Genomic DNA, 26,727 nt, shown 5'->3' with positions numbered 1-26,727 from the left:
CTGCCAGAATGTCCCGAATGTGCCTCGAATGAGCCGGAATGCCGTCGGAATGAAAATTCTTCGTATATTCTGGGATATTTGAAGTGCATTCTAAGTATTCGAGCTGCATTCTCTTTGAATTCTTAGATGTTCAAAACATATTTGGCAGCTATTCCGGGAGCGTTCTGACTGCATTTGAGGTGAATTCGTACAGCATTCGAGGCACCTTCCGACCAGACTTCGGGTGGTATTCAGGCAGCAATCGAACCGCACTTGTACAGCATTCGAAGTGCATTCTTAATATTCTTACTGCATTCTAACAGCATTCTAGGTATTCCTACTGTGTTCCAACTACATTTGAACTGCATTCGAAAGCTAATACACCCGCAATGTGCAAGAATCATTCGAGGCGGGTTCAAAGCGCATTCTAAGTATTCGAATGGCATTCTTACAAAGCTGTAAGAATGTTGGTCAGTTTGAAATTCCCGCCCAAATGTGGCGCACATTTTGAAAAATTTTTCATTCCGGCTGGTTCTGCTTGATTCCTGCTAATTCCAAATAAGTGTGACAGGGGCCTTAGGCCAAAACAAACAAACAAAAACCCCAACCCTACCTTTATCCCCTTTTCATGCATATGAACAGTCAGTTTGAGAGAAACCGTAATTAGTATTCATCAGTTTAAACCTCTACCATATCATCTAATATTGATGTTTGATGTCCTCACTGCACATCCTACACTGATCAGCCAAAACATTAAAACCACTGACAGGTGAAGTAAGTAACAGTTATTCTATGAAATCGAGTCGTACATGAGCTGATAGCCAACGAGACGCGTAGCGCTGAGTTCTCTATAAGCCATGTACGACAAGATTGAGCGGAATAACTGTTTTATTCTATCCACATTCACTGGATTTTTGAGAAACAGAGCATTTTTATTTTTCGCAAATTCAATAAATAAAAACTTTATACAAAACGTCTGACAAAATCACTTCTGCTTAGGTGGACTTCTTAAAAACCTATCGGTGGCACAAATTGACTTTAGTGTTGTTGTTTTTTTTGTAGAAAGTGCCGTCTTGCTGTCATGCTGAGGTATAGAATAGCTTTAGACATTTATTTAATTCTTCCTTGGACATATCAGTTCTGTAATTTTCAAACTACTTTGAACTTTTGAATCAGTCTAAAAAAAAACCCCCAACAAATCAACAAATGTTAATGCTTAAAGATGAAGAATGTAAACAAACTGGCAAAATGACAGGAGCAATTTGTGAAAAATGTTAGCCTAGTAAACTAGACCCAACCGCCTAGCGGCCAAAAATATTTTTTGCCTAGCGAATGGGTCTAGCCTCGCACCATATAAACAAAAACACCCCGGGCATCAAATCGTGCCCGCCAATCACAACGCAGGGTTTTTGTTTGGATTCTTTGGGTGGGCTTTTGCAGGAGTGACGACAAAGCTGCGCGACACTGGAGAAAGCGCAACAGGAAAGATGGCTACGGCTAGTGAACAGCGAGCGTTTGACTCCGCTTTGGAATCAGTTTTAGAAGAATTAGACTTGGAGTTTTCGTTGAAACATGAGCAGGAAGAGGCTCTCCGCTCATTCCTTTTCAAGACGGACATTTTCGCTGTTTTGCCGACCGGCTATGGCAAAAGTCTGATCTACCAGCTGGCTCCGCTTGTAGCCAAAAGGATGGGGCTAGTTTGTGCAGTACGAAGAATTAATAAACAGCTTTGAAACATTACTTTTTGATTGTTTCTTATTTTCCCGTTATTTTAAATTTAAGAGAAATTATTTCACCAAACACCACTAAATAAAAACTCTCAAAAACAGTTTAAGCAAACCCTTGAAAAACACTTGGAAAAAAATGTGTATGTGGTACAGACTCCAAACTTGTGGTCATTATCTCCAAACTTCTTAATATCTAGAACCTGTTTATTAATTAATACGCATTTTGAAAAATTATTTAATTTCAAGGTCTTCCCCCACTGCTTTCTGTCACTCTGACTACGTCACAGTCACTGTTGCGCTGATTGGTCAGAGCGTTGGCCTATACGCACAGAGACAGTTTGAAAGACATCGGTTTGTTCCTCCTACCCCCTTCGGAAATGTCTACGGATCGAGGCCAGACTAAATATTCACATTTAGTCTGGCTTGCCAGGCTAGAAAAATGTGATAATTTTTGAAAAATAAAAAAAGATACGTTCTTACCATCAAATACTTTCATTCCATATTTTGTTGCTTATTTTTGTATTTTGGGGGTATTGTTTTTGAGTAGAGTTTTTATTTCATCCCTGGTTGGTTTAGCAACACGCTCCACCATTTTGTTTTTCTCTACTCACGGTAGTATATGAGCTGATATCCTAGTAGTAGAGTAGCCAATCAGAGCGCGCAATTGCTCATATCAAATGAATGTGGATAGAATAACAGAATGTGGATAGAACGCAGTGGCACCTGTCGAGGGGTGGGATTTATTCGGCAGCAAGAGAACAGTCAGTTCTTGAAGTTGATGTGTTGGAAGCAGGAAAATGGACAAGTATAAGGATCTGAGTGACTTTGACAAGGGCCACATTGTGAATGTTATTCACTTCACCTGTCAGTGGTTATCATGTTATGGCTGATCAGTGTGTATTCATATTGTTTCATTCTTATCCCCCAAAGAAATATACTCTAACATGTTCCTTGACCCAATGATGCAACACCAGGCTAATGTTATTCGGATGGGACAGTCCACTTGGGGAAACCCCAACAAATTTAGCCCCTTACTATGCAGACGTGTCAGTTCAGGGCTGGAGCCCATGTCCTAGCCTTTCCCTCTCTATATATATGACACACACTTGTTATGTCACTTAGGTTTCTGTCTATGTTCCTGTTCGTGTCATGTGTGGTGACAGCTCAGAGATGGGCCCTCTCACCTGGAACTGTCCATCATCCTGAGCACCAGCCTGCGTGAAGGATCTGATTGGCTGTTTCTTTCTGACGTCACTGGACAGCATGCAGCAGTAGGCGGAACGCAAGTCGGAATTCCTGAAGTTCCCAACTTCGGACACACGAACGCATGAAAAATAAATAAATATAAATATATATAAATTAATTAAAAATTGGATCAAAGACGGAAGAGAAGTGAAGGGTTTTCTGAAACTGCAGTACGGTATGGGTGTTTTAGGGCTGAGCTGCAGTCCACAGCCTCCATTCTGTCTGTCTGTGTGTGTTACTGGGATGGGATTCTTCCCTCTGTGGGAATTATAGCTACGTTCCTTATTGTTATTGTCAGATATAGAGCGTGTAGGAATTTTTATTTATTTATTTATTTTTAATCATAACCACATATTGCCAGAGGTATTATTATTATTATTATTCCCTGAATCCGTTACAGCTGCATGTTTAGCTCCTCAGTGCTGGTTTGGGAAGACAGTGTTTGAATGTTCAGTATTAATAAACACAGCCGGGTTTCATTCGCGTTAAATAAGAGCCAGCTGGTGTTTGGTGCAATTACATATTAACAATTAATAATAATTATAGTAAATAAATAAACACTGGGTCTGCAGTGTATCCGGTTCTTTCCACTATGGTCGCCTCTTGTTGTTGTTGTTTATTTGGATCGTTTGTGAAGTGTTTCCTGTGTAACCGAAACCCCGCCTTAATGTCTCCTTTATTATTATTATTATTTTGAAAAGGCTGTTATTTATTTTTGGATAAGGCTGTTATGTGTTGCCCTGCTCCTCCAGCTACTCGCGTCATTGTATCCCAGAATGCTGGGCGCGCATGCGCTCACTGGGTTACGTCACTGTCCTGGTCAGCTCAGTAAAACTGCAGCATTCGCACTGACCTGGGAAGTGGGAACATCCGTTTATGGTGACGTCATTTCCGAGGTTTTAACTCACTCACTCGAGGCTGAAGAAGCAGTGTTGGAGGAAGTGTTCAGGTTCTTTACTCAAGTAAAAGTACTGTATTAATACCACACTGTGAAAATACTCCACTACAAGTAAAAGTACTGTATTTAAAACCCTACTTAAGTAAAAGTATGGCAGTATTATCAACAAAATATTATATACTTTTAATTCCTATACAGGCGGCACGGTGGTGTAGTGGTTAGCGGTGTCGCCTCACAGCAAGAAGGTCCGGGTTCGAGCCCCGGGGCCGGCGAGGGCCTTTCTGTGCGGAGTTTGCATGTTCTCCCCGTGTCCGCGTGGGTTTCCTCCGGGTGCTCTGGTTTCCCCCACAGTCCAAAGACATGCAGGGTCATTCCATGTCAATTCACACACCCTGCCCAGTGACACCTCTTCAATTTGCCTGATATTTATTTTATTAGTGCCTTATGATGTCAAAAGAAAGAATCCAAAATTTTAGCTTCCTAGCTCGAACGTTTCTTGAGTTATGGCCCTTCAAAGTTTGGGTGTCACGCCCACTTTTGGGGTCCGGGAATTGTACACTTAATTTGCAAGCATTTTTGGAGGCCCATATCTTTTGTTCTAAGGGGAATATAGACCTGTAAATTGCTATATCTATGTATTCTGGCCCTGTCTATCTGATTCTGCACCTAAAAATAGCACAGGTTTACTAACTTTATAGATATTAACCCATTAAAAGTGAATTTTTTAATGACACAAATTTTTTTTTTGACATTTCAGGGGTCCATATCTTGGAAAGTTTTTGTGTTGATAGGGTTTAAACTGATTTATAATCATATTAGGGAACTCTACTGTGTACTTAGAGAGTTTCAGGGCACTCAGAGGTTTGGTGGGGGTACAGGAGGGCCCCAAATATGGCTTCTGGACAAAATTACCGTTTGGTACGTCCTGCTTCAGGCCATTAGTTGGCCATGTGGGCACATGATGACTGGAATGAACCTTTAACCCTATCAACAGACACCTTTTATCAAACTTTTAAGCCAATAAAAACTTTGATTATCCAACTCCTTCAATATAAACTAAGCATTTGTATATGGTACTGTTTTTGCATATTTTCTGAAAAATCCGGAAAGTAGGTCAGCTATTGTTTTAACTGCCAATTCAAATCAAAAGGTACTAAAACACATTCAAATTATAAAATAGTAAGATTAAAACAAGGATAATATCACTGAACACATATATTTGAATATATAAACTGACAGTTTACATTTATTAACCCTTTGCACACTGTAGACACACATGTAACTTAAACTACACTTACTTAAGAATAAATTAGTCATGTGATCAGATCAGACAATTTTAATGAGGCATGGACGCCATTTACTGCTGTAAAATACATGTAGGCACAATACAAAACGATTCAATTCAATATAAAACCATAACCAGGCTTGCTGACTGACACTGACAGTTAAGCATGAATGTACTTTGGAAGAAGCATCTCAATTCTTTCTACCTTCATGTTTATAATGATTATAATAAAATAATCTTATATATATAATTTCCCCTTTTTACTAATTGATATGCTAATTTTCCCCACATGAGTGGCTAGGGGCCCCTTCCCCTTTTCTTGAAAAAAAAAAAACCTGATGAGTCTAGGTTTAACTTCCAGATCAGATGTCAGAACAAATGTAGCAAAGCAACCAGGATGTTTTTCTTGGGATCATCCCCTTGTTTGCATCTTTCCCTTTCCTGTTTGAAAGATGCATTTAACTATTAAGTGTATAGTGGTCAGAGTTCGGTTGGATACAGGGAAAGGTGTCAAATGTAAAAAAAAACAGCATCGTGAAACAGCCGGGAAAGGGTTTATCCCTTGTAATTGTCAATATAACTAATGGGGTATTGGGTATAAATAATCTTCCCATAGATTAAAATCACTATATGGGTGTGCTTTTACTACCTTAAACATGAATTCCCCCCCCCCCCCCCCCCCCCAATCTGTCCCTCTGGGTTGCATGTTGATCCTGGGGTTGAGGTGCTGGCCTCTTCTGCCCCTCGGACCTGCTTGATCCATCCTGGTGCCCTGTGTCTGGTCGGAGTTTTATCGCACCGCTCCTGTGAAGGACGGCCCCATGAGGACAGTTGAGGGTTATACTTGTTAAAACTGTTAATATTATAGTCAGGCTGTCTGTTGTTGCCCAAATGAGGATGGGTTCCCTTTTGAGTCTGGTTCCTCTCAAGGTTTCTTCCTCATGTCGTCTGAGGGAGTTTTTCCTTGCCACCGTCGCCACAGGCTTGCTCATTGGGGATAGATTAGGGATAAAATTAGCTCATGTTTTAAGTCGTTCAAATTCTGTAAAGCTGCTTTGCGACAATGTTTATTGTTAAAAGCGCTATACAAATAAACTTGATTTGATTTGATTTGAATTGGCAGTCAAAACAACAGTTGACCTACTTTCCGGACTAGTACCATATACAAATGCTTAGTTTATATTGAAGGAGTTGGATAATCAAAGTTTTTATTGGCTTAAAAGTTTGATAAAAGGTGTCTGTTGATAGGGTTAAAGGTTCATTCCAGTCATCATGTGCCCACATGGTCAACTAATGGCCTGAAGTAGGGCGTACCAAATGGCAATTTTGTCCCGAAGCCATATTTAGGGCCCTCCTGTAGCCCCACCAAAGCTCTGAGTGCCCTGAAACTCTCTAAGTACACAGTAGAGTTCCCAAATATGATGATAAATCAGTTGAAACCCCATCAACATAAAAACTTTCCAAGATATGGACCCCTGAAATGTCAAAAAAAAAATTGTCATTAAAAAATCCACTTTTAAGGGGTTAATATCTATAAAGTTAGTAAACCTGTGCTATTTTTAGGTGCAGAATCTGAAAAACAGGGCCAGAATACATAGATATAGCAATTTACAGGTCTATATTCCCCTTAGAACAAAAGATATGGGCCTCCAAAAATGCTTGCAAATTAAGTGCACAATTCCCAGACCCCAAAAGTGGGCGTGGCACCCAAACTTTGAAGGGCCATAACTCAAGAAACGTTCGAGCTAGGAAGCTAAAATTTTGGATTCTTTCATTTGACATCATAAAGCACTAAGAAAATAAAAATAAGGCAAATTGAAGAGGTGTCACTGGGGAGGTTTTGGGCATTTGTGTGAATTGACATGGAATGACCCTTCAGGTTAGGTTAACTGGTGACTCTAAATTGAGCGTAGGTGTGAATGTGAGAGTGAATGGTTGTCTGTGTCTATGTGTCAGCCCTGTGATGACCTGGCGACTTGTCCAGGGTGTACCCCACCTTTCGCCCGTAGTCAGCTGGGATAGGCTCCAGCTTGCCTGTGACCCTGTAGAACAGGATAAAGTGGCTAGAGATAATGAGATGAGATGAGATGTAAACTCCCCGGGTGGCACAGTGGTGTAGTGGTTAGCGCTGTCGCCTCACAGCAAGAAGGTCATGGGTTTGATCCCAGCGGCCGGTGGGGGCCTTTCTGTGTGCAACATTGTTTGCATGTTCTTCTCTGGGTGCTTTGGTTTCCCCCACAGTCCAAAGGCATGCAGGTTAGGCTAATTGGTGGCTCTAAATTGACTGTAGGTGTGAATGGTTGTCTATGTGTCAGCCCTGCGATGACCTGGCGACTTGTCCAGGGTGCATGTTCTTCTCTGGGTGCTTTGGTTTCCCCCACAGTCCAAAGGCATGCAGGTTAGGCTAATTGGTGGCTCTAAATTGACTGTAGGTGTGAATGGTTGTCTATGTGTCAGCCCTGCGATGACCTGGCGACTTGTCCAGGGTGTACCCTGCCTCTCACCCATAGTCAGCTGGAATAGGCTCCGGCTTGCCTGTGACCCTGTAGGACAGGATAAGTGGCTACAGATAATGGATGGATGGATGGATGGATGGATGGATGGATGGATGGATGTAAACTCCCTGGGGGATGTTCATTATACTGAAAAGTTTGTTACACTAAAATGGAGCCACTTGTCACACCAAACACTCACTCTTACATAAAACAAGACTTTACTTACTTAGACTTTGTTCCTCCTGCTGCCAGTGGAGCACTGGGCAGCAACAGAAGTCCCCCGCTTATCTCAGTCGTTTGCCAGGATCTTTGCTTCTGCCCAGCTGATTCCCATCCCCGCCAGATCCATCAGTACTGTGCTTCTCCAGGTCTTCCTCTCTTCCTCTTTTCACCCACTGACACCCGTGAAGTCTTTGGATGTCGTCTCTTGTCAAGTCTGATGACATGCCCAAGCCTCCTCAGACAATGCTCCTTGACTGTGGTGCTGAGGGGTCTTTGGGTTGTTCATTGGTAGATTTCCTCATTTGTTACCATGTTTCGCCATGCGATGTCTAGAATCTTGCGAAGGCATCTTTGATGGAAGACATCCAGCTTCTTTGCAGTTCTCTCAGTCATTTTCCACATTTCACTGGCGTAGGTGGCAACCAGAATTACCAAGCAGCTGTATGGAGTGGTCTTACTTTTGAAGCTGATGTGCTTTGATGACCAGATTTTGTGGAGTTTTCGGAAGACGGAGCTTGCCTTGCCTAGTCTGCTGTTTACATCCGGGTCTACATCTCCCTTGTTAGAGATGTTGCTTCCCAGGTAGGTGAAGGTAGATACTTCCTCCACTGGCTGCTGGTTGACTTTCACAGTGATTGGGTGACCTTGGTATCCCCCAGGCAACGGCTACAGCAATGACCTTGGTTTGCGATACCATCATGAATAAGGGGCGAGCTATCAGGGTCAGACCTGCAAAGTTCCCCCTGCTCCTGGCAGGTTTAACCATGGTGGGATGGATTGCAGGGGAGCTGCTGCTGGCTAATAGCACCTGCACCACGATGGTCCTCCCGGGTGGTAATATAAATACAGGTGGGGTTGGGCAAGGGGTCAGTGACCCCTCCCCATAAAAACCTCCGCTACAGGAACAGCTACAGAAGCAGAAGAAACAGATATTCGGCAAAGAGAGGACAGCACACTCCTCAGAGTGCCAATGACAAAAGCTGATGAAACCCAAAAGGAAGTCAACTTCTCGAAATGCTCAATTCTCTCTGCCAAAGGAATTACTAAATTAGGTACTTGGAATGCAAGAACTTTATTTCAATGTGGAAAACTTGAACAAATCATCAATGAGATGGAAAACAAGACCAACTGTGTTTAATTTACATTTGCGCTTAATTCACTTACATATGTATGAAGTAAAGAAATGTCAGTCTTTTCAATGTCATAAAAATAATGTGAATACTGTAAAGTACATGTGGCAGCGAGGGCGTGGTCGAGAGGAGTCAGGTTGAACCAGCAGGTAACGTGTGACGAGTTCCACCTGTGTCTAGTCTAATTACTGGCTGTCTATTAAGATGTCTGTGTGTCTTTCAGATGGACAGTAATGAGAGAGAGAGAGCGCTGTGTACCCCAGCGTGGGTACATGCCGTAAAGTCACTCAAAAGTGAAAGGAAAGATAAATAATAAAAATGCATCTTGACCTGTTGCGCCAGTCTCCCAGTTCCTCATTGTCCCAGCATACAAGCTGTTACAGTCCGATACTGCAGTCGTGTCTCATCAGTTTTACTAGCCGAAGAAACTTGTAATTCTGGACTGCTTTAATTTTCGGTCCACTCTCTTTATCACGAATTTCTCCTTCCGAGTCACTATCGCAGTTCACTGACTGAGTTAAAGGATCACAAACGGAGGCGATGATTTATTCATCTCTTACGGAAATGATGGAGGTTACCAGAGTATTGTTGTCAATGTTCACCCACTGGCTCGCTCTGTTTTATAAATCGTCACCGTTCAGTTCATTCATGAGTTGCAAATCACCGATGTCGGCAGTCATTTCGTCCTTTTGTTGATCCTTTGATCACCATTCTCGATAATTGTTAGTGATTGATGCCTAAGTGAGGCTAATTAAGTCTTTGTTTTATGGTCTTAACTTGTAACTTGACTGCAGTCTTGATTACTTATTGTTTGTCTCTGGGGGAAGAGGAACACATGGCTCAGTCAGTGTGTTTACATGCACATCCAAATCGAGCTACTGTCGGTAATCGAGCTAAGGGTCCCAGCAGGGGTGCCAGAGAAATCCAATCCTACATGCACACAAGGAAATCGAGCTATTGTGTGAGGTACATTGTGCATCCGAGCCACAGGTGGCGCTACACGCCCCATCATGTTGGTACACTTCCGGTTGTCGTCATGAAGAAGAGCTATTCAAGAGTATAAACAAAGTTATCAGTTCCGTGTTCACAAGAACGACGACGAGGACAGCAACATATATATATATTCAACTCCTTAAGCTGAATGAGCATGAACTCTATCTCCTCATTGCTCCAGAAGTGCACGTTTCTACTACTGTTGTCATGCCGACCAAGGCTGTTGTGTTTCCCGCTTGTGGTCTTGTCACTCGTCACTTCCGGAAGGGGCAGTGCTGAAGTAAGTAGCTCGACTACGTAGCTCGATAGGGTTTACATGCACTAAGTAGCTCGGCTACAATCGTATAATCTAGGTCGCGTAGCTCGATTACGAGAAATCCAGTTCGGTTCGATTTCAGCCAAGCTAAGGTGTTTCCATGGCATTTAGAACTTCGATTTCAATCGAGCTATGGCAGAAATTTGATTTTCTCTATGTGCATGTAAACGCACTGAGTGATGATGAGGGTTTTTTTTGAAGACTCTGACTCACTAAAGGCAGTGGACACGAACTTCGTTCCTTATATGCAAAAGTTCGTAGTAAAAGAGTTTGTTATAGCGCAGTTGCAGCGTATATAGTAGTGTTGAGTAGTTTAATACAGCAAAGCATCGTATGTTTGTAGCATCGCTGTCCTATCCCAATGAAAAATTGTAATCTGAAAAGTAAGTCCCTAAAGCTGTCAGACAAATGTAATGGATTAAAAAGTTTATAACAAAAAGTTATTTGCCTGTGTGATGTAATAGTGGATATAAAGTTGCATGAAATGGAAATTCTCAAGTAAAGAACAAGTACCTTGAATTTGTACTTAAGTACAGTAAACGTACTTCATTACGTTCCACCACTTTATGAGAAGGACTCATGTTTACATGCGGTGAGCAGCCATGTTGATTTGCTGTCACTTGCTGAACTCGGGGTTGATGTGACCTGCTTTCTCTTTTTTTTTTTTTCCTGGTTTTAGCTCAGAAATTACGATGCAGCCTTTTCCTCTTGTGAAATCTGTGAAGAAACTGAATTAACATATTTTGCAGTTGCTGAGCCACACGGAAGTGATGTCGGATAACAGCAGCGGGTCATCCAATAACAGCTGGACTCTCCTCTCTCCTGAGGTAAATGCACACCCCATGGTTTTTTTGCACATAAAGATGCTCCATAAAAAGATGCGACCCATTTGGTTATGAATTTGCTTCTCCTTACAATGCAACCGTCTTCAATGAGATTTTGTTTTACAACAGTCAACTTACACTTGTGCATGAAATTTCTGCATAAAAATGACCTGAAACATCATCCAATTTTCATACAAGTCCTAAAATTAAGATATGAAAAGAACCCAGTCAAACAAATGAGACAAAAGTATTATACTTGGTCATTTATTTATTCAGTAAAATGATCCGATGTTGCATATCAGTAAGGAGCAAAAGTATGTGAACCTCTCCTTTCAGTATCTGTTGTGACCCCCTTGTGCAGCAATAACTGCAACTAAACGTTTCTGGTAACTGTTGATCAGATCCCACACATCAGCTTGGAGGAGTTTTATCCCATTCCTCTGTACAGAACAGCTTCAACTCTGGGGTGTTGATGCATTTCCTCACATGAACTGCTCACACAATACCACCCCGATTCCAAAAAAGTTGGGACAAAGTACAAATTGTAAATAAAAACGGAATGCAATAATTTACAAATCTCAAAAACTGATATTGTATTCACAATAGAACATAGACAACATATCAAATGTCGAAAGTGAGACATTTTGAAATTTCATGCCAAATATTGGCTCATTTGAAATTTCATGACAGCAACACATCTCAAAAAAGTTGGGACAGGGGCAATAAGAGGCTGGAAAAGTTAAAGGTACAAAAAAGGAACAGCTGGAGGACCAAATTGCAACTCATTAGGTCAATTGGCAATAGGTCATTAACATGACTGGGTATAAAAAGAGCATCTTGGAGTGGCAGCGGCTCTCAGAAGCAAAGATGGGAAGAGGATCACCAATCCCCCTAATTCTGCGCCGACAAATAGTGGAGCAATATCAGAAAGGAGTTCGACAGTGTAAAATTGCAAAGAGTTTGAAAATATCATCATCTATAGTGCATAATATCATCAAAAGATTCAGAGAATCTGGAAGAATCTCTGTGCGTAAGGGTCAAGGCCGGAAAACCATACTGGGTGCCCGTGATCTTCGGGCCCTTAGACGGCACTGCATCACATACAGGCATGCTTCTGTATTGGAAATCACAAAATGGGCTCAGGAATATTTCCAGAGAACATTATCTGTGAACACAATTCACCGTGCCATCCGCCGTTGCCAGCTAAAACTCTATAGTTCAAAGAAGAAGCCGTATCTAAACACGATCCAGAAGCGCAGACGTCTTCTCTGGGCCAAGGCTCATTTAAAATGGACTGTGGCAAAGTGGAAAACTGTTCTGTGGTCAGACGAATCAAAATTTGAAGTTCTTTATGGAAATCAGGGACGCCGTGTCATTCGGACTAAAGAGGAGAAGGACGACCCAAGTTGTTATCAGCGCTCAGTTCAGAAGCCTGCATCTCTGATGGTATGGGGTTGCATTAGTGCATGTGGCACGGGCAGCTTACACATCTGGAAAGACACCATCAATGCTGAAAGGTATATCCAGGTTCTAGAGCAACATATGCTCCCATCCAGACGACGTCTCTTTCAGGGAAGACCTTGCATTTTCCAACATGACAATGCCAAACCACATACTGCATCAATTACAGCATCATGGCTGCATAGAAGAAGGGTCCGGGTACTGAACTGGCCAGCCTGCAGTCCAGATCTTTCACCCATAGAAAACATTTGGCGCATCATAAAATGGAAGATACGACAAAAAAGACCTAAGACAGTTGAGCAACTAGAATCCTACATTAGACAAGAATGGGTTAACATTCCTATCCCTAAACTTGAGCAACTTGTCTCCTCAGTCCCCAGACGTTTACAGACTGTTGTAAAGAGAAAAGGGGATGTCTCACAGTGGGAAACATGGCCTTGTCCCGACTTTTTTTGAGATGTGTTGTCGTCATGAAATTTAAAATCACCTAAGTTTTCTCTTTAAATGATACATTTTCTCAGTTTAAACATTTGATATGTCATCTATGTTCTATTCTGAATAAAATATGGAATTTTGAAACTTCCACATCATTGCATTCCGTTTTTATTTACAATTTGTACTTTGTCCCAACTTTTTTGGAATCGGGGTTGTATTTCTATAGGAGTGAGGTCAGGACTTTGACCATTCTAAAACATTAACTTTATTCTTCTAAAGGGTTCACAGACTTTCAAGCAGCGTGATAGCTGGCCACAAGCTTCAAAATCTTAAAGGTTACAATCTACACTCACCGGCCACTTTAATAGGAACTTGTTGTTGATGCTAAGATCCCTGTTCTTGGCTGCAGGAGTGGAACCCAATGTGTTCTTCTGCTGTTGCATGCTGAGATGCTTTTCTGCTCACCACGGTTGTACAGAGTGATTATATGAGTTACTATATCCTTCCTGGCAGCTCGAACCAATCTGTCCATTCCCCTCTGACCCTCTCTTATCAACAAGGCGTTTGTTTCCACCCACAGAACTGTCGCTCACTCACTCAGTGTTTTTTGTTTTCTGCACCATTCTGTGTAAACTCTAGAGACTGCTGTGTGTGAAAACCCCAGGAGATCAGCAGTTTCTGAAATACTCAAACTACCAGTCCATCTGGCTCAAACCAACACCCATACCACAGTGAAAGAAAGTCGCACTTTGAGATCACGATTTTTCCCATTCTGATGTTCGAAGTGAACATTAACTGAAGCTCTTGATTTGTTTTGGCATGATTTGATGCATTGTGCTGCTGTTGAGGGATCGGCTGATTAGACACCTGCACAAAACAGCAGGTGGATGGGTGTTCCTAATAAAGTGGCCAGTGAGTGTACTTGGTTCTCCACACTGTTTACTGTGTTGCTGGTTGTTGTTGAGAACAATTTACAATGTTTTATGTCTTTACATTTTATGTGAAAACCTTGTTTTAGTGGTAATGTAGAGAATGAGTGTGAGAGAGTGGCTTACATGCTGGTTTGTGTAATGTCAGTTATTCTTAGAAGAGTGAACACTCGGAGAATGGTTTTATTTCTTTCAGGAGGCTGCCACTGACGCTGCTGGACCAGTAGATGATGGAACTGAGAGTACTGGTGATGTACCAAGCCTTTCAGAGGAAGTTGCAGGTTACTACTTCAGTCCTGTGCCTGCATTTCATCTGATTAACTGAAAAGAAAGCTTAAAATGAAGTGTTTGGCCGTGTCGAGTATCTGATCTTTAATGTATATGTCTGTTTATCACAGGAAGCCCTTTTGAGGTGAAGCCAAGTGATAGTGAAGCTCCACAGGAGACTGTCTTGACAGAAGAGGGCCACCAGGTTATTATTTGCAATCATATAATTTCAATATATCAGTTGAAAACAAATTCATACAGTGCTGTTTGAAAGTTTGTGAACCCTTTAGAATTTTCTATATTTCTGCATAAATATGACCTAAAACATCAGATTTTCACACAAGTCCTAAAAGTAGATAAAGAGAACCCAGTTAAACAAATGAGACAAAAATATTATACTTGGCCATTTATTTATTGAGGAAAATGATCCAATATTACATATCTGTGAGTGGCAAAAGTATGTGAACCTTTGCTTTCAGTATCTGGTGTGACCCCCTTGTGCAGCAATAACTGCAACTAAACGTTTGCGGTAACTGTTGATCAGTCCTGCACACTGGCTTGGAGGAATTTTAGCCCGTTCCTCCATACAGAACAGCTTCAACTTTGGGATGTTGGTGGGTTTCCTCACATGAACTGCTCGCTTCAGGTCCTTCCACAACATTTCCATTGGATTAAGGTCAGGACTTTGACTTGGCCATTCCAAAACATGAACTTTATTCTTCTTTAACCATTCTTTGGTAGAACGACTTGTGTGCTTAGGGTCGTTGTCTTGCTGCATGACCCACCTTCTCTTGAGATTCAGTTCATGGACAGATGTCCTGACATTTTCCTTTAGAATTCACTGGTATAATTCAGAATTCATTGTTCCATCAATGATGGCAAGCCGTCCTGGCCCAGATGCAGCAAAACAGGCCCAAACCATGATACTACCACCACCATGTTTCACTGATGGGATAAGGTCCTTATGCTGGAATGCAGTGTTTTCCTTTCTCCAAACATAACGCTTCTCATTTAAACCAAAAAGTTCTATTTTGGTCTCATCCGTCCACAAAACATTTTTCCAATAGCCTTCTGGTTTGTCCACATGATCTTTAGCAAACTGCAGACGAGCAGCAATGTTCTTTTTGGAGAGTATTGGCTTTCTCCTTGCAACCCTGCCATGCACACCATTGTTGTTCAGTGTTCTCCTGATGGTGGACTCATGAACATTAACATTAGCCAATGTGAGAGAGGCCTTCAGTTGCTTAGAAGTTACCCTGGGGTCCTTTGTGACCTCGCCGACTATTACACGCCTTGCTCTTGGAGTGATCTTTGTTGGTCGACCACTCCTGCGGAGGGTAACAATGGTCTTGAATTTCCTCCATTTGTACACAATCTGTCTGACTGTGGATTGGTGGAGTCCAAACTCTTTAGAGATGGTTTTCCAGCCTGATGAGCATCAACAATGCTTTTTCTGAGGTCCTCAGAAATCTCATGATACACTTCCACAAACATGTGTTGTGAAGATCAGACTTTGATAGATCCCTGTTCTTTAAATAAAACAGGGTGCCCACTCACACCTGATTGTCATCCCATTGATTGAAAACACCTGACTCTAATTTCACCTTCAAATTAACTGCTAATCCTAGAGGTTCACATACTTTTGCCACTCACAGATATGTAATATTGGATCATTTTCCTCAATAAATAAATGAGCAAGTATAATATTTTTGTCTCATTTGTTTAACTGGGTTCTCTTTATCTACTTTTAGGATTTGTGTGAAAATCTGATGATGTTTTAGATCATATTTGTACAGAAATATAGAAAATTCTAAAGGATTCACAAACTTTCAAGCACCACTATATCTGTGAACTTACTGCTTTCAAATCTTTCTTCATATTACCATCAACTTAAACCAAAGGAAAATTGTTGTCCGTACACGTAGAGTCGTCATATCTGATTAATACAGAACAGTGTCTGATAAAGTGAATGTTTACAACAAAGCCCAGAACTTACAAGTAAACCACACAGCAAATAATTGCTTAAGACAAAAAGGCGATATTCAGTGGTATCTAGAAGCAGTGTACATCTTGGAAACACTTAAATTATCCAAGGATATGACAAATAGCACCTTTGTTAAACAGATGGCAGACCTTTAAAAGCTTTCATGTGAAATGTCCTATTTGCAGGTTTGCCAAGAAACATCCCCAGCATTATTTGATGAGGGAGCAGCGTGTGTCCCAAGTGTTGAGGCTGATCCTGAGATTTGCGCACCAGTCATCCACGCTACCATCACAACCTCCCCACCTGACAATGATCTGCTTGGAGCAGTTCCCTTTAGTATATCTACAGAGTCATCCCTCTTTCTTTCACATGAGCCTTTCCTTGAAACATCCTATGAATTGTCTTTATCTGACGTACAGCATACCTTTGAATGTTCACCCAAACAATATCCTGTACATGAAGTTGGAGCTGAAGCAAGACCTGAATTTGTGGATGAAATCGGCACTGCCTCGGCACCCGCAGCTGAAATCGGCCCTGCCTCGGCACCCGCAGCTGAAATCGGCCCTGCCTCGGCACCCGCAGCTGAAATCGGCCTTGCCTCGGCACCCGCAGCTGAAATCGGCCTTGCCTCGGCACCCGCAGCTGAAATAGGTCCATCCCCTGAGCCCTCAGAGTTTCCTTTTCCTGATGTTCCTGCAGATGCAAGCCTTGTCTCGGATGTTAGTCATACCTCTGCTATCCCTGTGTTGGATATTTCCACTGGGGTAAGCTCCCACCCTGAAAACTCATCTCCTAGTCTGTCTTCAGAAATTAATTTTAGCTCTGCAGCTGAAAGCCCTCACCTAGAACCCCCTGCTTCATTGGTGTTGGAAGAGAAAGAGCTTGTAACTCACAGAGAAGAACAAGAATCCATACATGCCACCAGGGAGGCAGGTACAGTATGTGAATATAGCAGGCTGGGTAGCACTCTCCTTCCTCTCGATCCCATTTTTAGTCTCTTTGCTCCTGTTTTGTTCAGAATCTCTTGGCACCGATGTGCCAGTTGAGTACCGAGGAGAGGACAGTGGACTGCGGCAGCGACGTGTGCACTATCCTGAGGAGCTGAGGCAGAGCTCGGATGAGGAAGACGGGGAGGAAACGGAGTTTAAGCTGCCTGACAGGAAAGAAGAGAAACCTGGTTTATCGATGACTAATTTGATGATAGGAGCTCTGGTACTGTTGTGTCTCGGCTCCTTTTTTTTCTCTGGTAAGTTTTGTAGTTGGAATATTTCCTGAAGAATACTAATTAAGACCACACACACCTCTATTTCCAGATTTCGTGATTTCAGAAATCATTTGAAATGTCTTAAGTGTTTGTATTATATTTTGTTGCATCTCCAGGTACCATATTCGACCAAGCTGATGGTAGGTACAGCTAGATGGCAGTATAAGCTTATGTATTGGCTGCAGGTGGAAGTCTCTCTTTAGTGCTGATTCAGGAATACCTTTTATCGCTGTACCATTCCCCATGATTTCTGTTGAAGGAAAACATAAAATTGGATCTAGATCAGAGACAGAGGGCTACTTCTACTAAAACTTATAAACTTACTCTGACTAAATGCCATCAGGTGCTTGCGTAACTAATTCTTGGTTTCCTGGACTATGTTATAATCTGTATTTCATGAAGTCAGTATATACTTTAGTTGATATACACCGATCAGCCATAACATTAACACCACTGACAGGTGAATAACATTGATTATCTCATTACAGTGTCATATGTCGAGGGGTGGGGTATATTAGGCAGCAAGAGAACAGTCAGTTCTTGAAGTTGATGTGTTGGAAGCAGGAAAAATGGGCAAGTGTAAGGATCTGTAGCACAAACTGCTGAAAAGGTGAATGTTGACACCTTTCTGTTTTAGTCAGCATTAACTTTTTCATCAGTTTGTGCTACAGTAGCTCTTCTGTGGGATTGGATCGTCTGAGCGAGCCTTCTACACCCATGACCCTGTCGCTGTTTCACCAGTTGTCCTTCCTTGGACCACTTTTGTTCGGTACTAACCACTGTATACCGGGAACACCCCACAAGATGGGCCATTTTGGAGATGCTCAGACCCAGTCATCCAGCCATCACAATCCGGCCCTTGTCAAAGTCACTCAGATCCTTACACTCACTCATTTTTCCTGCTTCCAACACATCAACTTCAAGAACTGACTGTTCTCTTGCTATGTAATATACCTCCTCCATCGACAGGTGCCACTGTAATGAGATAATCAATGATATTCACTTCACCTGTCAGTGGTGTTAATGTGATGGCTGATCGGTGTGTGTTAAGCTAGTAGACGGTCACTGCCGCTGTACTGTATCATTGCATTGTGTGAGTGGCTTTGCTAAGAGCATGCTGAGGTACCGTTTGGAATACAGTTGGACGCACTCACATAATTTATCAGTCGGGATTTTGTGTTAGGATAGAAAATTTGTAAATGGAAATATTTTCATATGAGGAATGAAATTGTCACTTTTACTTAAATTAATCTTTTTATGCATCTTGCTTTTGTTTAATTTCTCTCTCTCCTCTCTCTCTCTCTCTCTCTCCCCAGATGACTTTGATGGCTCAGATTTAAGTGACCAGGTTGGCTCCTTTCTATGCACTTCATCTGTCCTACCCTCCTTTGTTTGTTGCATTAGTTCTTACATGATTTGGCTATTTCTGTGGAAAATGCGACTTTAGCAGGTTTATCTAATCAGTACACCGATCTGTTCCACTCTAGGAACTTCTTGAAAAACTTGTTGAAGAAAACAAGCAGATTTCCATACTGGAAGCCCAAATACAGGTTGGAATAACAGTCCCTTGTTGTGTTATGGTTCATTTATATCTGGATCTTGCGTGTTTTTTTTTTTAAATGTAACTTTAATGTGTAGTTTGTTCCGTCATCCTCTTAAATGATGATGCTTTTAAACACGTATATTAGTTGCAATACTAATAAACTATATGCAATCAACTTTTCAGGCACAAAAGGAGGATCTGGACAGAGCGTTGAGGATGGCTGCAGAGAAAGGAGTCCCTGACAAAGAATACGCTACGATGAAAGAAGAATTGTCTGCATTGCCAAGACTGAAGGAAGAATTAGAGGCACTTAAAGCTCGGGTCTCGGAGCTCACCCAACTCACAGGTACACAGGACCACAACTGTTCTCACATTCATCTTTTCTTTCTCGTTTTCATTCTTTCAAACTTAAGAGTAATCAAGTTCATTAATTAAAGCTCTGGCTGTTAACAAAAGTAAAACTGTTCATGTTTTATGTTTGGAAACACTTCAGTCAGACCATGTAGCATACCGTACAGGGTCCTCAGTTCAACACAGAGCTCAAATTACTAACTGTGCAGAGATTCTGTGTTCACATGGGTTTCATTTGGGTTATTCCAGTTTCCTTCCCACCTTCAAAAAGCATACAGTTGGGTAGAGTGGTTACAGTAAATTGCCCTTAGATGTGAACAAGAGTGTGAATGTGTGTCCTACGATCGACTGGCTTCCAGGGTATATTGCTGCCTCACACCCAGTATTCCAGGGACAAGCTCCAGATTCACCACAACCTTGACCAGGATGATGTGCTTTCTTACTGAAGGATGAATGAATGAATGAACGAACACCTCAACTTTGTCATTCTCTGTTCACATTTGGCAATTTTTTTGATTATAGATTATAAACCAAAACTTTCTCTGGATCTGGATTTATAAAGGCTACAATTATTGACACTTTAACGATCTTTTGGCCGTTGCAAAAGTAGAAAAGACTTTTAGTACGTAAATTGTGCATGAATAATTACTGAAACTTCCACTGGAAAAAAAAAATTAGTTGATTTCCGATTACTTAGCATATCAGATCACATGACACTGTTCCACAATTATCGACACCTTTGTCCACAGTTATCGACATCCAGATGATTATTTATTAAAAAAAAAAAATTATCGGTATGTGGTATTAAGTTAACAAAACATCTCATTCATCTCATCTCATTATCTGTAGCCGCTTTATCCTGTTCTACAGGGTCGCAGGCAAGCTGGATCCTATCCCAGCTGACTACGGGCGAAAGGCGGGGTTCACCCTGGACAAGTCGCCAGGTCATCACAGGGCTGACACATAGACACAGACAACCATTCACACTCACATTCACACCTACGCTCAATTTAGAGTCACCAGTTAACCTAACCTGCATGTCTTTGGACTGTGGGGAAACCGGAGCACCCGGAGGAAACCCACGCGGACACGGGGAGAACATGCAAACTCCACACAGAAAGGCCCTCGCCGGCCACGGGGCTCGAACCCAGACCTTCTTGCTGTGAGGCGACAGCGCTAACCACTACACCACCGTGCCGCCCTTAACAAAACATAGTTCTGATTTAGAATTTCTTTTACATAGACTTGTATTTAGTCCAAAATATCTTTTATATAAATATATGGATGTCGGCGTTTACGTAAATGAGGAAGTAATTCTAATGTTTGTACACAAATTAACTGATAATGTTTAACCTGTGTCAGAAAATCTTTCTGTTCCACTTTCTACCCACTTTCTAAGTATTTCCGTACTGTAGATCACATTTTGTTCATCATTTGTTCGTTTTGTATTAATTTCTAGTTTTGTCGTTTACCAATAAATATCAACAGGCAATCGACACTGTAACCACATGAACATCCAGGTCAAAGGTCGCATGTTATTCCTCGAGCCAAAATATAAAATGTTTACCGATATTATAATATGTGGTAGATATTTACAACAAACTGCAAAAAATATTTTCTGAATGGAATAGAAAAATCTGAATATTTCAAGCATGTACTTTTTTATATGTTAGAATTTAATTCTTGTCTAATTCTATTTATTGCAATCAGATTCCATATACTCTATAAACATTCCATTCTGTTATGAATCAGAAAAAAATTATTATAAATCACAGCACTTTTTTTAAAGTACTTCATCTACTTCAACAATGTTACACAAAGATCGATCTATAACAGTTGTAAATGTCCCTTAATTCCACAGGGTGTCAATAATGGTGGACACTGGTGAAAGTGATCACTATTATCGACACCTCACGTGACTTCTCAAACGCACGTTTAGATACAAAATGGCATCTGTCAAATGAAAGAGTGAGAAACAAAGTAGGTTTTGACGAGGAGATCATGAAATATCAGTGAATTTGATCAGTAAAAACATGTCCATGATCTTTCCACCATGCTTACCTGCGATGATAACGTCCAGGTTTTCTGAAAAATTGCTGATCGTGCTAAAGATCAGCATCTCCGGTAACAAGCTGTGTCATCAGATGACAAGATCAAAGGGGGGGGGGTCTTCTGGTTGATTAATTAACCAATAATAACTGTTGGAACTGAAACTCGCCTTTTGTTTTTTATTGGTAAATCTGAAAATGTGTCCAATTATGGACTCTTGATAACTGCAGCCACCGCGCTAGTTTTTCTACATCCACTAGGAATAAACTCGTACTGTAGCCATCTATTTTGGCATATCACTACAGTGACGTGGCGCTCTGACAGCTTCAGCCATCAAAATGTCTAGGGAACATTATAGAAGTGGTTTCTAGCTGCCTTCGACTGGATTATTATAGATGTTTTCTCCTCTCAACCATTCACACTCACATTCACACCTACGGTCAATTTAGAGTCACCAGTTAACCTAACCTGCATGTCTTTGGACTGTGGGGGAAACCGGAGCGCCCGGAGGAAACCCACGCGGACACGGGGAGAACATGCAAACTCCACACAGAAAGGCCCTCGCTGGCCACGGGGCTCGAACCCAGACCTTCTTGCTGTGAGGTGACAGTGTTAACCACTACACCACCGTGCCGCCTCTTGTACTGTATAGGTCAAGAAATAAAAAGATATCACAAGCAAGTATACAACAAAAACTATCAAACATACATCGATTGATTTGTATTTTATATAAAACCAATCAATAAACCTCTCTCCTTTGGGAAGTGAATAACCAAACACTGTCTAAAGAAATAGTTGGCTTCAAACATACATTACAAAAATCTGCATTTTCAACAGGGGTGTGTTGAGTTTATATCCCTCTGCATAAACACAGGAGGAAAACTTTCTATGATCGTGAAGATGGTGTGTTTATATTATGAATGACGGTGTCCTGAAAAAGTAGATGACTGTTTTAGACTGAATGAACTTTCTCAAAGCCACCACCATCATCCCGGTCCCGAAGAAGCTGTCTCCCTCCTGCTTCAATGACTACCGCCCTGTTGCACTCACTCCCATCCTCATGAAGTGCTTCGAGCGGCTAGCCATGAGGCATATCAAGTCTGCCCTCCCCCCCGCCCTGGATCCTTTCCAGTTTGCATATCAATCCAACCATTCGACCGATGACGCCATCTCCACTGCCCTCCACTCAGCCCTCACCCACCTGGAGACAAAAGACTCGTATGTCAGAATGCTGTTCATAGACTTTAGCTCAGCATTCAGCACAATCATCCCTCAGCAGCTCATTCACAAACTGGACCAGCTGGGACTCAACACCTCCCTGTGCAACTGGCTGCTGGACTTCCTGACGGGGAGACCACAGACTGTACGGGTCGGCAGCAACTCCTCCAGCACCATCACACTAAACACAGGGGCCCCCCAAGGATGTGTGCTAAGCCCCCTCCTCTTCACTTTGCTGACCCACGACTGCACACCAACATCCAGCTCAAATCTCTTCATCAAGTTTGCGGATGACAATGACAAGACTGTGGTGGGTCTCATCAACAATGGCGATGAGACAATCTACAGGAGTGAGGTGAGCCGCTTGGCCATGTGGTGCAAGGACAACAATCTCCGTCTGAACGTGGAGAAGACGAAGGAGATTGTTGTGGACTTCAGGAGAGCGCACACCCAGCATGCCCCACTATCTATCGATGGTGCTGCAGTGGAGAGGGTGAGCAGCACCAAGTTTCTGGGTGTGCACATCTCTGAAGACCTGTCCTGGAGCAACAACACCGCATCACTGGCCAAAAACACCCAACAGCGTCTGTACTTCCTCCGCAAACTGAAGAGAGCAAGAGTCCCGGCCCCCATCATGCACACTTTCTACAGAGGCACCATCGAGAACATCCTGACCAGCTGCATCACCATGTGGTACGGCGCCTGCACCGTGTCCTGCTGCAAGACTCTGCAGCGCATTGTGAGAGCAGCTGAGAAGATCATTGGTGTCTCTCTCCCTTCTCTTATGGATATCTATAACTCCCGCCTCACCCGCAAAGCCATCAGGATTGCAGGTGACCCCACCCACCCATCTCACAGCCTCTTCAGTCTGCTGCCGTCAGGGAGGAGACTGCGGAGTCTCCAGGCCAAAACCAGCAGGCTCAAGAACAGTTTCTTTCAAATAAAGTCAAGTTTATTTGTATCGCGCTTTTAACAATAAACGTCGCAAAGCAGCTTTACAGAATTTGAACGACTTAAAACATGAGCTAATTTATCCCTAATCTATCCCCAATGAGCAAGCCTGTGGCGACGGTGGCAAGGAAAAACTCCCTCAGACGACATGAGGAAGAAACCTCGAGAGGAACCAGACTCAAAAGGGAACCCATCCTCATTTGGGCGCCTTTCACCAGGCAGTCAGGAGGCTCAACTCCCTCCCTGTTCTGCCCCTCCTCCCCCCTCTGCCCCCTGCCACAGATTCTGCTCGCACCCCCCCCCCGCACCCCCCTCAGCATCTGATATGTCATCCTCACAGTTTCCCCCCCAACACACACACACATTATATATATATATATATATATATATATATACATACATCTTATCGTTCATTAACACACTGAACTCAGGGACCGCACATCTCACTTTATCTCGCTCATTTGCACTATTCCGCACTACCTCACCTTAACAGCTATTAGTTTGTTTATTTTGCTTATTTGATGTTTCATGTTTACCTGCTATACCTCAAGTGCCCTTGACTGTTTGGTTATTTGTACCAATTTATGTGTGTGTGTGTGTGTGTGTGTGTATGAGTGTTTAGTCTAGTTACTATCTAGAGTGTTTATACTGTTTATATTGTCTGTTTGAGTGTTTAGTCTGTCTTGTTATCTAGTGTTTATACTGTTTATTTATACTGTTTATATTGTTTGAGTGTTTAGTCTAGTTCATATCTAGAGTGTTTTATACTGTTTATATTGTCTGAGTGTTTAGTCCGTCCTGTTCTTATCTAGTGTTTATACTGTTTATTTATACTGTTTATATTGTTTGAGTGTTTAGTCTGTCTAGTTCCTATCTAGAGTGTTTATACTGTTTATATTGTTTGTTTTTTCAATTATTCTATTTTTATTCTATTTTTATTTATTGCATTGCCAGTTTGCACCGTGGGTCAGAGAGGACTGATATTTCATCTGTGCTGCATGCTGAGCATGTATAGCATATTTGACAATAAAGTTGACTTGACTTTAATATTTGATAAGGTGGTCTTTAGAGCCAAGATTAAAATAATGGTTTTGAATTTTGAATAAAATAGACGTTTGAATTAGTTGACATGATGTGTTTGTTCTCACTGATGAGATCTTTTTTGAGAGTTAATTTAAATGATGTTAACTTAAAAGTAGGAAGGACTAATAAATTGTTGCCTAAATCAAAACATTAAAACTCACACATATGCATAAACAGTGAGAAATAATCAACCTGGCTTTTGTTTATACTGTGTGGCAATAAATTATACACAACGTAATGTCTGACTGACTTACACACTGTGGAGGAATTTATGACATGAAGGAAATATGCAGTGGGGTGTGGTTGTATTGTTTGTTTTATTAATTATTGCTGTTATGACTTTTTTTTTCATATTTTGTGCCCCCCCCCCCTTTAGGTGAGGGACCCTCAAAACCTTCTCCTGGTTTTGCTGGAGAAAGTCAAAGTGCAGCAGGGCCTGAGAGACAGTGGGGAAAAAAAGAGGAGCTCATGAGACAAAAGACTCTCTTGGAACAAAGTAAAGCACGTTTGGAAGGAATGAAAAAACAGGACTGGCCCAAGAAATGGTTACAAGAAAGACTGGTGGAGATGCAGCAGAGGTTATCAGAACAGGTGGACCACATAAGCAAGAAAGACAAGTGGAGGAGGAAGAACAAAGGAAGGGAAAACAGGAAAACTGAGTGGGGTGACGGTGTCCAAAAGCACAAAGAACTCTTAAAGAAGTACCGTGACGAGTGGGATTATAAGAAGGCCGAAAGGAAGCTGGAGAGGGAGAGGAGGAAGCAGGAGAGGTCTTGGCAGGCCAAGCCTGGCCACAAGCACAAGAATGATCATAAAGTGCACCAGCACCATGAATCAAACGATTTCTGGAAAGTTCAAGAGAAGAAGCTCAGGAAATACCAAAATCCTCCTGAACACTGCCATGATGTGTCCAGCTGTGCTGAAGCAGAGGGCCTCATTCATGTTAAGTTCTCGGAGTTTTGGGGCCTCCTAGATAGCTACCTAAACAAATTGCAAGGGCCCAGTGTGGAGAATAAAGAAGCTTTCCGTCATCTAATTGCGCAGTTTTTCCACGGTGGCGTCTTCAGCTGTGACCGAATGCTCTTCAGTAAGTTTGCAGAAGACGTGGCTGACATCTTGGAGGACCTGGCAGATGTTCTGATGGACGATGATGTGGTCGAGGAGGAGATGGAAGAGTTTGAGAGGGAGGCGCTGTGGCAGTTTGCTGCATAGAGCAGTGATGAGGACGACGATGACAAATAAGAGGATGACGTAAATAAAAGGTACCATGTGAAGATGAGCAGCGAGCAATGCTCCTATTATAGCCTGCTGTACATAACTCTTTTCCCCAAGTTATGATCTAACTGTAATATGCTGATAGTATGAGGAGTGTATTTCTGGAGTTGTTTGTAAAGTTCTTCCAGTAACACCAACATGGGAGATCTGAGAAATAAAAGCATTTTCCCCTAGCTACATGGACTAACTGCAGTATGCTTGTCATGTTTGTAAGAGGTGTGCTTCTGGAGTCATCTTGTGAAGTGTCTTTTGTTTACTGGGTGTCAGACACTACCTCTGTCCTTAAACGCCAAGACCCTGGTTCTTGCTTACTGTGCAAAGCAGTGGTTACTTTAACAGTACATTGTTGTATTTTGCTCTCATGTAAAATCATCTTCAGGATATAACAGTTCTGTTGACGCCCATTAGCCGATCAGCCATAATGTTAAAAACCACTGACAGGTGAAGTGAATATCATTGATTATCTCATTACAGTGGCACCTGTCAAGGGGTGGGATATATTAGGCATCTAGAGAACAGTCAGTTCTCAAAGTCGATGTGTTGGAATCAGGAAAAATGGGCAAGCGTAAGGATCTAAGCGACTTTCAAGTCAAGTTTACTTGTATAGCACTTTTAACAACAGACATTGTTGCAAAGCAGCTTTACAGAAAATCAAAGGCTTTAAACATTAGCTAATTTTATCCCTAATTTATCCCCAATGATGAGGCCTGTGGCGACGGTGGCAAGAAAAAACTCCCTCAGATGACATGAGGAAGAAACCCTGAGAGGAACCAGACTCAAAAGGGAACCCATCCTTATCTGGG

At 42.0% G+C, this 26,727-nt stretch overlaps 1 protein-coding gene across 4 annotated transcripts; it reads left to right on the top strand.

The window, feature by feature from the left end:
• The first annotated feature begins 2,905 nt into the window (after positions 1 to 2,905).
• pbxip1a (pre-B-cell leukemia homeobox interacting protein 1a) lies at positions 2,906 to 26,359 on the top strand. 4 transcript variants are annotated; one of them, XM_060904999.1, is made up of 11 exons: positions 2,906 to 2,977; positions 11,040 to 11,117; positions 14,136 to 14,220; positions 14,338 to 14,411; positions 16,376 to 17,123; positions 17,209 to 17,436; positions 17,571 to 17,594; positions 18,771 to 18,802; positions 18,942 to 19,004; positions 19,181 to 19,343; positions 25,026 to 26,359. In XM_060904999.1, the coding sequence occupies exons 2-11, from the start codon at positions 11,061 to 11,063 to the stop codon at positions 25,859 to 25,861; spliced, it is 2,310 nt and encodes a 769-aa protein (XP_060760982.1). In that variant the 5' UTR covers positions 2,906 to 2,977; positions 11,040 to 11,060; the 3' UTR covers positions 25,862 to 26,359. The 4 variants fall into 4 exon arrangements, with proteins under 4 accessions (XP_060760982.1, XP_060760981.1, XP_060760979.1 ...); XM_060904998.1 differs by lacking the exon at positions 2,906 to 2,977 and adding an exon at positions 2,984 to 3,126; XM_060904996.1 differs by lacking the exon at positions 2,906 to 2,977 and adding an exon at positions 6,956 to 10,254.
• The last annotated feature ends 368 nt before the right edge of the window (positions 26,360 to 26,727 follow it).

Source organism: Neoarius graeffei, chromosome 22, assembly GCF_027579695.1.
Source record: "Neoarius graeffei isolate fNeoGra1 chromosome 22, fNeoGra1.pri, whole genome shotgun sequence".
NCBI classification, from domain to species: Eukaryota; Metazoa; Chordata; class Actinopteri; order Siluriformes; family Ariidae; genus Neoarius; species Neoarius graeffei.
The sequence above is the reverse complement of the archived record's forward strand: the minus strand, read 5'-3'. Positions and strand labels throughout refer to the sequence as shown.

Excerpts from the sequence above, each read along its gene's own strand:
- pbxip1a (XM_060904996.1), top strand. The coding sequence starts at position 10,123 with ATGAGCATGAACTCTATCTCCTCATTGCTCCAGAAGTGCACGTTTCTA. Across the intron at positions 17,437-17,570 it reads CGGCTCCTTTTTTTTCTCTG|GTACCATATTCGACCAAGCT; the intron begins GTAAGTTTTGTA and ends TTGCATCTCCAG. Across the intron at positions 19,344-25,025 it reads GGAGCTCACCCAACTCACAG|GTGAGGGACCCTCAAAACCT; the intron begins GTACACAGGACC and ends CCCCCCCTTTAG.